The sequence below is a fragment of the Papaver somniferum genome, unplaced genomic scaffold (genome assembly GCF_003573695.1).
Source record: "Papaver somniferum cultivar HN1 unplaced genomic scaffold, ASM357369v1 unplaced-scaffold_3, whole genome shotgun sequence".
NCBI lineage: Eukaryota > Viridiplantae > Streptophyta > Magnoliopsida > Ranunculales > Papaveraceae > Papaver > Papaver somniferum.
The window spans coordinates 3,202,020-3,213,296 of NW_020641039.1; the positions used below are offsets into that span (position 1 = coordinate 3,202,020).

The following is an 11,277-nucleotide window of genomic DNA, read 5'->3' on the forward strand; positions in this document are numbered from 1 at the left end:
TTTGATAAATCAAGGTGAACATGAACCAATTGATAAACCAGACTTATATTCCCGAAGAACATCCTAGTATTATCAATCACCTCACAATAATCTTAGTCAACTAGCGAAACAAGATATTGTGGAATCACAAACGATGAGACAAAGATGTTTGTGATTACTTTTATCTTGCCTATCGGAGAAATTAATCTCTAGTCATTTATTTCAATTGTACTAAATACGATAGAATCGGGCAAGATCAGAACACACAACTACAAAGAAAATATTTGGGTTTGGCTTCACAATCCCAATGAAGTCTTTGAAGTCGTTAACCTACAGGGTCTCGATAGAAACCTAAGGTTAAAGGAGAATTAACTCTAGTTATGCAACTAGTAACACACAAGAGGTATGGGGATGAGGTTTCCCAGTTGCTAGAGTTCTCCTTTATATAGTTTTCAAATCAGGGTTTGCCATCCAAGTTATCTTGGTAACAAAGTATTTAATATTCACCGTTAGATGAAAAACCTGATTCAACCAAGCTAATATATTTCAACCGTTAGATCGAACTTAGCTTGTTACACACAAATGAAATGTATCCTCATTTAGGTTTATGTAACCGTACCTAAACGTGTACACCATGTTGGTTAACAAATAGTTAACGAAGTTAGTCATATGATTACTCTCATATCAACCTTATTCATCTTAACCATAACTAGTTCAAATGACTCAAATGAAACTAGTTGAGTTGTTCAATTGCTATATTCTCATAGAATTATACAAGAACACAATTAAAGCAAAATCGGTTTGATTCACTCGAATCAATCATGAGCATTATAGCCACTGTTTGCAAAGATTACATTCCTTATTATATAAATGTTTATGTTCATGTATAAAACCGATTTTAGAAATTTAACCTTCAAGTATGCAAACGGGTACGCATACTTGAAATACTCGGACTAAGATTGAGTTATGCCAGTACACAAACGGGTACGCATACTTAGGTTCCTGGATTTCTCAAACCAACAGGTATGCGGACTGGTGCGCATACTATGGTTCCCGGACATGGATTACATATGTGCAAGAGTGCACAACATGACATATCCAATAATGGTTAAGTGTTCTAAACTCTTATTTCAATCATTGAAACTTTCTTAGAGGATGGCAATAGCCGTTTTCACACACTATTAGCATCAAAGCAATTTTCAAGCTATTGAAATAATCATTACGAAACATTCCAAGACAACACCAAATGATAGTATCACACAAACCATGTAAGATGTTACTCAGCAATTTTCACATGATATAAGATGAACTTGGTCGAAGCGAAAGCTTGCCAACACATGTTTCGAGAAATATGTAAGCGAGTTAAACTCAGCTCGAAATCTCAAATGTGTGTATAGAAAACTATATCGTAATACGACTTATGTCTCAATATAGGAGATAGAGCAGAAATAGACTCTCTAAGTGATAGATGAGTTTAAGTCTCCACATACCTTTTGCCGATGAAGTTCCACAAGCTCCCCTTAGTAGTTATTCGTCTTCAAATGATGAACGCCGTGAAAACTAAGCTCAACTACACAATCTATGTCCTAGTCCGAGACATCTATAAATAGGCTAGAGATCAAGACTTACAGTTTTGATCACTAACATTGAAAAACATGCTTGAGATAGCAACGCATGCGAGTTCGTCCGAGAAGTTCTCTAACAACTATCACTTTGTACATTGTTGTATGGCATCTCGCCACCTGTCCCGTCAGAATGTTGAACTGGCTGCTCTGACTTCTCTGCTCGCTCATTAAATGCTCAACTACCCAATTCAAACTTAATCATTGATCCTTCGCTAATGCTTTCCACGTGTCTTGATCCTATAAAATAGGTAGATATCTAGATTCTAAAATGTGGGAAAAGTGTTATCAAAGAACCTATCTAGTGTATTTCATGAGCATGACCTTTGCGTACTTGTGCCTTGCGATGCGAACACGTGGCAATGAGATTTTCTGTCCACACATAAAATGTCAATTCTCAACTTCTAAAAACAAAAAAAGTTAACTAAACAAAATGTTTTTACTTCTGACTTCTGAAATTAACTTGTGTTTTTGCCTTTTAGGATCCAAACATCGTAAGTGATAAAACAGTCTAAATCCGGAACTCTATTACTAATGGTTCTCTACCCATCTCCTGCCCCACGGATCTAGTTTCGGATTCTAACGAAGTCACCCAAAAAGTCTTCCTCCTCTCATTTTCTCTTTCGGAGACCCAGAATAAAACCCTGGCTCAACTCCTCCTCCTTGTTCTTCAGTAGTGTTTTCCTTTTTTAATCTCCACAACTGAAAATCTCGATTTCTCGCCACCAATGGCGACGGTTGTAGAGACTGTCAAACCACCACCAGGAGGAGCATCAAGTGAACGGAATCTGAGAAACGCATTCGGAGGCGTTCTATCTTTATTCATTCTTCTATTGATTGGAATTCTTGGATTCTCGATCCGTCTTTTCTCTGTATGTTTTCTGTTTTCTCTTTACTAGATTTTATAGATCTCATCGTTAGAATTTCAAATTTCTCTCTAATTTTTTTGGATGTTGATTGTTAGTTGGATTTGTTTTTGTTTGCAGGTTATCAAGTATGAAAGTGTTATTCATGAGTTTGATCCTTACTTCAATTACAGAGTTACTCAGGTTTGTTTTGCTGAATGTAGTCTTTATTGATCTCATCTGAATGTTGATTTTAAGTGAACAAGAAGGAAATTAGAGTAGAGATTCAATTAGAAGTGTGAAAAGATAGATAATTCGATAACTGAGTTTAAAATCGATGAAATCTATGTGAAATTTGAGTGAAAATTTCCGTAATTCTGTTCTGAAATCACGAGGTTTAAGAAAAGAGAGTTTGTAGTTGGATTTGAAAATGTACTAGTTGTTATTAAATGTGATGTGTTCCTAATGATGATGTTTATTGATTCTTCAGTTTCTTATCAAGAACGGAATATATGATTTCTGGAATTGGTTTGATGACCGGACATGGTAATTATGTTTGTGCATGATAATTTATCACTTTGGACTGTGTATTAGAAGTGATTTGCAATGCTTAATGGAGTGTCTTGCTTACTTGTTGTTAGGTATCCCCTCGGTCGTGTGATTGGAGGAACTGTTTATCCTGGATTGACATTGACAGCAGGAACACTATACAAGTAAGTTTACTTTCTGCTTATTTTGTTTTCTACCTTTTCCTGTCATGAACTCTGGTTTCATGTTTTCACATTTGTTTTCCTAGAGTAATACTACCACAGTCCACTCTGTAGTTAACTGTATCGTGCAACTATTTTGCAGGATACTACATGCTTTGAACATCCCTTTGTCTGTGGAAACTGTTTGTGTGTTTACTGCTCCTATATTCTCTGCTTTCGCTGCTTGGGCGACTTTCCTTTTGACCAAGGTATGGTTTCTGGCCAAATTTATCATTGATTTAAAGTTTCTCATTTCTGCATGTATTAATTAATCATACCGTCTGTTGCTCTTCTCTAGGAAGTTAAAGGTACTGGTGCTGGATTGACAGCAGCTGCTCTTTTGGCCATGGTAAGTTCAGTACACTTCTGCATATGTTGTTTGGATGAAAAAAAGTTGGCTTTTCTTGGTCCTTCTTTGAGACAGCAATTAGTAACAATAATGTCAAGAAAAGATCTGAAAGAAATGTTTGTTCAGAAACTTTCCAGTTGAATAGCATTTGATGAAATAAGTAACCCATCACAACTATGACATGTATCATTTCTTGTAAGTGTATGTGCATCGCGCTTAACTGTTAATATTTTTTTTTCTTAGATCCCATCTCTTTGTCTTATTCATTTAAAACATCTGACTTACTCTGTCCAATGGTTTTCTGAAGGCTCTAATTTCTTCAACTAAATCTCTGGTGCATTCTCCTTGCAGGTTCCTTCTTATATATCTCGTTCTGTAGCTGGAAGCTATGACAATGAAGCTGTAGCTATCTTTGCTTTAATCTTCACTTTCTATCTCTATATAAAGGTTCGAATTTACTATTAAATCCTATTTATTTCGCTTAACCACTGAAAGTATGGCGTTCTCTATGCTGTTTTACTCCTTGGCTGAGATATTCTGTCCGCTTCACTTTCTCATGGGTGTAGTATATTTGATGAAATGATGAATGATAATTCTGCAGCTATGAACTGTTTTCTGATCATAATTTCAAATTGTTTTCAGACATTGAATACCGGATCCCTCTTCTATGCGACTTTAAATGCTTTAGCATACTTTTACATGGTAAGTACGATGAACTGATGTTACTGTGGTTAGTTCTTTTTTCGTACTTATTTACATGTGATGGTCACATTTTATTTATCAGGTGTGCTCTTGGGGAGGTTACACCTTTATTATTAACCTTATCCCAATGCATGTACTTCTATGCATTGGAACTGGTCGTTACTCTTCTCGGCTGTATGTTGCGTATGCTCCTCTTGTAAGCATCTTGTCTCTCTTTTAGAATCTTTATCCCATTGGAAAATTGTAATTACATCCGTATTTTAATATGAGATTGCATTCTTTTTAGTTGATTGAGCGGATAAGTGATTTACTATCTCAAGTGAAACTTATCATCTCAAGTAGTAAGAAGGAAGGAAGATTTAAGAGCTTCATATGATAGACTAAATCTGTGCACATCAAGTTTCTCGTTTTCACTGTTGCATTTCTAGTAATACTCAGTAGTGTTGGTGATATGCCGCTACAGGGCTATGCTTTGAAGCTAGTTAACTTCTTATACTGCTTCAGCATATGCTTTGTGAGGTTTCAATACTGACAAAGAAAGTATTGGTTAACGTCGCATTCTTTCTATATATCATTAAATGCATAACTTCATGGATGCAGGTTGTCCTGGGTACATTATTGGCCGCTTTGGTGCCTGTTGTTGGCTTCAATGCTGTGATGACCTCGGAACACTTCGCTTCATTCTTGGTGAGTTAATCGTTATTAGAGCTTGATTTTGTTTTACACTTTTACTAGAAGTGGATTGCTCAAATGCCAAAGTTGAACAGGTCCAAGTTTTGGATGCTCTAATTGGGGGCCTTTCTGTAGATCCTACTTCGATTAATTTATAACCTAAATTGTGGTTGCTTTCTTCTTCTATATCTGCTTTGAACGTATTTAATATCTGTTCTACTCGTGGTACATTTTATGTTACTTTCTCATGTTGTCCTTTTTTCCAGGTTTTTATTATTATCCATGTGGTGGCTCTTGTGTATTACATCAAGGGAGTTCTCTCTCCAAAAATGTTCAAAGTGGCTGTGACACTTGTGGTATCTGTTGGCATGTAAGCTCCCATAACACATAATATTTAAGTAAATATTTAGAGGAGGTTGAAAGTTTACAATAGACAGATAAAAAATAACTATTTACCTGAACCGTGGTGAGTTGGCATGTGATGAACGCATAATCTTCATTCTGTTGAGAAGTTAGGCTTGCTAGGATTGTTTTAGAGATTGCTAAGACAGATTGTAGGATGAGTACAATCGTAAAGTAGTTTGTTGCATTATTTTTACGGGGTAACTAAAGGTAACATATCTTAAATGTAGCATAAACTTTTGTTCTTTCTCATTTTTCAGGGTGGTCTGTATTGCCGTTGTTGCGATCCTTGTAGCAGTGGTGGCCTCCAGCCCAACAAAGGGATGGAGTGGTCGCAGTTTGAGTCTTCTTGATCCGTAAGATTCAACTTCTATAACTTGTTTTTACTATTTACATTTTCTAGATTGGTTACTTTGAGGAAATGATGAGTGGCGAAAAATATCAATATTATATAGCTGAGCAACATGCTCGATTAACACCTGTATGTATAATTGGAACAGAACTTATGCAAGCAAGTATATACCCATTATTGCTAGTGTTAGTGAGCACCAGCCGCCAACATGGCCATCTTACTTTATGGACATCAACGTTTTGGCATTCTTGGTTCCAGCTGGTATAATTGTAAGTCCCAGTGTCTTCTCTTCCTTTCTGTTTCAATGCAGCCATCTTCGTCCATATATATATATATATATATATTCTTGGTTTTCACTTTCTCCGGTGAACTTTATCTCCTGGACAGTCATGCTTTCTTCCACTATCGGATGCCAGTTCCTTCGCCGTCCTTTATATAGTAACATCAGTATACTTCTCAGGAGTCATGGTAAGGAAATGTCCGTTCACACGATTTCAGCTTTATTTCTCGTGTTTGTTTAATATTCTTTGCATTCCTTTTGTCTTTCCATATATTTTCCTGATTGTTCTGCGTCCTTTTTAGGTTCGGCTGATGCTTGTATTCGCTCCAGCAGCATGCATTATGGCTGGAATCGCTCTTTCTGGAGCCTTTGATGTTTTCACAAGCTCAGTCAAATTTCAACTGCCTGGATTACTAGGGGATTCTGATGTAAGCATGGTTCTGGATTTTTTTGGTTATCCACATTCTTGCAGTCCTGTGGTGAGTTGAGATTGTGATAGTAGTCATAGAACTAACATAGAGTCATGCTATTCACCTTGAAGGCAGGGGATATTACTTCCGGGGATGTAGTACAAAATGGCGTAACCAAGGCTGATTCAAATGCAGCTGCTGAGAAAAGCGAAGAAACTCTAAAGGAACGTCCATCAAAGAAGAACAAGAAGAAAGAAAAAGAACCTGTAGTCAAGGCTTCTATTAAGTCCAAAATTCAGAAGAGGCTTCTGGTCTTACCTTTGGAAGCATCTATCATTGCCCTTCTCTTGCTTATTTTGTTGGGTGCCTTTTATGTGGTAAGTAAAGAGCACTCCTCTGTAAAGTGAATGCCACGATGTGGAGGCTATTCATTCTTTCATGTGTTCATCTCATGGCATTTTTAATTCATAGGTTGCATGATTTTGAACACCATTTTTGTTTTTGTAGATTCATTGTGTCTGGGCTGCTGCTGAAGCTTACTCAGCTCCTTCTATCGTTCTAACCTCTCAGTCACATGATGGTCTTCATGTTTTCGATGATTTTAGAGAAGCTTATGCTTGGTTAAGCCATAACACTGAAGTAGATGATAAGGTTAGTCTACCTCTTAGTATTTAAACGAGTCGCTTTCGATCCTGAGAATATGGTTTGTTTGACCATCTTGCTTAAGAACTAATGAGAACCAAAAAAAATAGTATGATGGTTTAAATACTGATGAAATATTGCCTGTAGGTTGCGTCATGGTGGGACTATGGTTACCAAACTACCGCAATGGCTAATCGAACTGTCATTGTTGATAATAATACCTGGAATAACACACATATTGCAACTGTTGGAACCGCCATGTCTTCTCCAGAGAAGGCTGCGTGGGAAATCTTCAACTCGTTGGATGTAAAATATGTTCTTGTCGTCTTTGGAGGTTAGCTTGGTTAATAATTGTGGACATTCTAGAAATCAATGTGAAACCACTCTGACTTGAGTTTAAATTTCTGATATTCAGGTCTTGTTGGATACCCTAGTGATGATATAAATAAATTTCTCTGGATGGTTCGTATTGGAGGTGGTGTGTTTCCTCACATCAAGGAGCCTGACTATCTCGTAAGTTGACACTGAGACTAGATTTTAAGACACTGACTCGTTTCTCCTTTTGATTATCTTCAATATTATTAGATATGTTGGTCTCCAATATCAACAAAAATAAATACTGAGAGTTACTTTTTCGTGTATATATTTCTGTGTAAAAGAGAGATGGTCAGTACAGGATCGATAATCAAGCAACTCCAACCATGCTGAATTCCCTCATGTACAAACTCTCATATTACAGGTATGTTTCCGGTCTTTTCAACCTTGGATTTCACCTTTGAATTCCCTTCTGGATTTCATAGTTTGTTCCTCATTTTTATCTTCCTCCTTTCACAGATTTGTGGAAACGGATGGTAAAGGTTACGACAGAGTAAGGAGGACTGAAATTGGAAAGAAACATTTCAAGCTTACACATTTTGAGGAGGTCAGTCATCCAACCATGGAACTTCTCTCTTAATTTGAATGTCTGATTTGTTGCTGAACTTCTGATTATCAATCACTAAGTTTTTGAGTGTGGAAATTTATTTCTGTTATTTGGTATTGTCAGGTCTTCACCACACACCATTGGATGGTGCGGCTATACAAGCTAAAACCTCCAAGGAACAGGATTAAAGGAAAGACAAAGAAATCAAAAGCGGTAAAAGTCTAATAATCAGCTTGAACATATTTTTGCATTTTCTTTGAAAAAGCGATCACATCTTTTCTTACTAGCATCTTCTCTTGTATGCAGAGTTCAAAATCAAGCTCAACTAGCACAAAGGGAAAGAAGAACCCTTGGCATTAGGAAAACCAACTTATAGTAACAGGTTAGCTTTTATAATAGGGGGACGAGATTGTGTCTCAGTTGAGAGATTCATTTTGCAGGTCGGGTGTTGTTAACAAATACAAATTGATAAAAGATTTTGTAGCTCAGATTTTGTATCATTCTTTTTCTTTCTTCCCCTTCTGCACTCATTATAAAAGGAAGAGAGTGATTTTTATGAAGAAATCCGATGAAGATATGATCTGCCATTTTGAGTTCACAGAGAATTAATGAGTTGTAAGAGCAAGTCTTATGGTGGAACCCATCCATCTTCCATCTTCCACGCCACCTCAACACTTGGAACTGTGGATGGAAGCGCAAGTGTAATGGTAGAATAGTAGAAACGCTATTCTTAATAGCGCTCAGTGCTATTCTTAATAGCGCTAAAAAAAAACGCTATTAAGATTGGAGCTTAGCTCCATTAAGAATGGAGTTTTTTCCTCAGCCGTTAGATTCTCAACAACTCAATTTAAATCTACGGATAAAAAAAACGCTATTAAGAATGGAGCTTTTTTTTCAGCCGTTAGATTCTCAACAACTCAGTTTAAATCTACAGATAAAAAAAAAACGCTAATATCCATTCTTATTAGCGTTTTTTTGTCTTGCTATTCTTAATGGCGTTTTACGCTATTCTTATTAGCGTTTCCATGGATTCCACGGTCCATTCCACCAAATCATGGAACCCTGCTTGGATTTTTTATGGAAGACCTTAACTTGGAAGTCATTAGACTTGACATTCCATGGATTTTCCACACTTGGACTAGGTTGGATTCCACCATAAGACTTGCTCTAACTAAAGTTAAAAAATTGAGTTGATAGAAAATTAATGAGGTGTAACTAAAGTTAAAGTAGTGTTGTAAAACACACTAGGGTTCAAAATGGGCCCAGCTCTGAAGCCTGGCAGCTTGGCCTCCAGCCCAGGTATCAAAAAAGAAAAAAAAAAGGACAAATGGTTTGCGCTACAAAGAAAAATAGTTTGCGCTTGTGAAAACTACAGGGAGACCCATTCTCCCAGACTTTTCCATTATGAAATCCACGCTCAGAAAAACACAAGCGCGCACCCATTTTTTGGAAGAAAATTATTCTCAAACTCATAATTTCTGAAATTATGTTTCTGTCTTTTTTTTCTTCTCAGATTCGTATCTCCCTACAACTTTCTTTCTTATCTGATGACGAAGTCTAAAATCTCGATTGAGATTAGAAATTGCAGCAACCAAGTTGGGTCCGTTTGTCAACTGGATTGGGTGTATTCAAGGGTTCGTTTGTGATTCGAATCATCTACAGTTGAGGTAATGTTTGAGAGGAAGAAGTTAGGGTCTGATCTGTTGATGTAATTGATTGTAATTGATTATGAATGAAATTTTAGAAGATCAGATAAGGAATTTGGTGAAGTTGCAAAACTGAAATCAACAAAGAAAAGGGGATTTGGGACTGATTGATTAAATGGGTTTTGGTGGTTGTGTTCGAAGAATCGGGAGCTCGAGATGATGTAGAAGTTTGGGTTGTATTTTAACTCAAGAGATCCAGGAAAGAAGAATTTCTTACATCCCCTCTTTTCTCTGTCCAAGAGATGTTGTTGCTGTAGTTGATTGTGACAGTAAATGATGATGATTGAGTCTAGTTTATAATTCCTGGAAGAACTGGAGTTATTGGGCTGTGTTGAATGTGAAATTGCAGGAGTTGGAGAGCTGAAGGAGATGGTTTCTCAACATACAACAACACCATCAGGTAGCGTATATCAACTGTTCGACAGAAAAGTTGAACCACCATCTTATACCACCTAGTTCGCAGCTGTTACAATGGTTGCTTCTATGGGCATTGCTGATTATCTGGGTCGTGTAAAAAGAGGAGAAGAAACAAATGCTGCTGCAGATGTTTGTATGGGTGCTGTGTGCTGTTGCCGTGGGTTTGAAACCAACAAGATATCGAAGGATACATGGTGTCTATGGTGAGGGTTTGGTACAGTTTTGGCAGCGAGAAAAGAAGGAAGAAAAGGGTGCAGAGTGATTCGCAAATTTGGTTAGTGTTGTGGAAGATTTGGTCAAGGATAAATAATAAGAACATAACCAGCTGCAGCTGCTTGACCGCACCATTTTCTTGCTAGTTTGTTGTGCGTTTGTGGGATGATTACAAGGGTTGTTTGCAGCGGATGTGGCGTTAATTAGAAGCTAGTAGGGTGAGCTAACTTGGGTACCAATTTGTTTCAGCATCGGATAGAGTTTGGGTCCTTGAAAATAGCTAAGAAAGAGTGTAGCTGCCGTCAGTTTTATGAGATGAATGGCTGCAGATTGGTGGTGTTTATTGTTTGTACCGAACAAGGATTGTTGGAGGCGGTTTAGGGTGCGACATTACAGGGTTTAGCACATCAGGTGTTGACAGAAGAAGCATTATCAACGACATCTTGGTTTCCTGCCAGGATTTGACTTGAATCTGTGATGTTTTATTCTACGTATGGAACAATGGATATGAGGGTGTGCTTGTTGTCCGAGATTGAAGAGTCTGATTTTTGTCGAGATATAGATGGGGAGCTGTGAAGTTGGTGGCTAGTTATGCATGAACGTTGTTATGACTGCATAACATGTCATGCGGTCGAGAAAATGTCTGCATAATCTTTCATGCATCAAGAAAATAGTTGCATAACTTGATATGCATCAAAAAATATGGCTGCATAACGCATTATGCATCCAAAAATATGGCTGGATAATGCATTATGCATCAATTTTTTCTGTATCCACTAAAATCAACCAAAACAGTGGCTACATAACTTGTCATAGATGAAAATGGATGCATAACTTGATATGCATCCAAAATATTGCTGCATAATGCATTATGCATCGAGAAAATTGTTGCACAATCTTTTATGCATCGAGAAAATATATGCATAACCTGATATGCATCCATAAATATGGATGCATACTGCACTATGCATCATTTTTTTTTATGTACGCACTAAATCAACCAAAACAATGCTTA

The 11,277-nt window shown here is 37.1% G+C and overlaps 1 protein-coding gene across 1 annotated transcript; it reads left to right on the forward strand.

Annotated features, from left to right (window-relative positions):
- Positions 1–2,186: 2,186 nt before the first annotated feature.
- LOC113341588 (dolichyl-diphosphooligosaccharide--protein glycosyltransferase subunit STT3A) lies at positions 2,187–8,513 on the forward strand. The gene is made up of 23 exons (XM_026586409.1): positions 2,187–2,473; positions 2,588–2,650; positions 2,937–2,992; positions 3,088–3,159; positions 3,299–3,404; positions 3,494–3,544; positions 3,896–3,991; positions 4,187–4,246; positions 4,329–4,442; positions 4,847–4,933; positions 5,185–5,288; positions 5,581–5,676; positions 5,821–5,941; positions 6,060–6,140; positions 6,255–6,380; positions 6,494–6,739; positions 6,870–7,013; positions 7,152–7,338; positions 7,420–7,517; positions 7,664–7,743; positions 7,839–7,926; positions 8,050–8,139; positions 8,233–8,513. The coding sequence occupies exons 1-23, from the start codon at positions 2,330–2,332 to the stop codon at positions 8,284–8,286; spliced, it is 2,364 nt and encodes a 787-aa protein (XP_026442194.1). The 5' UTR covers positions 2,187–2,329; the 3' UTR covers positions 8,287–8,513.
- Positions 8,514–11,277: the final 2,764 nt, after the last annotated feature.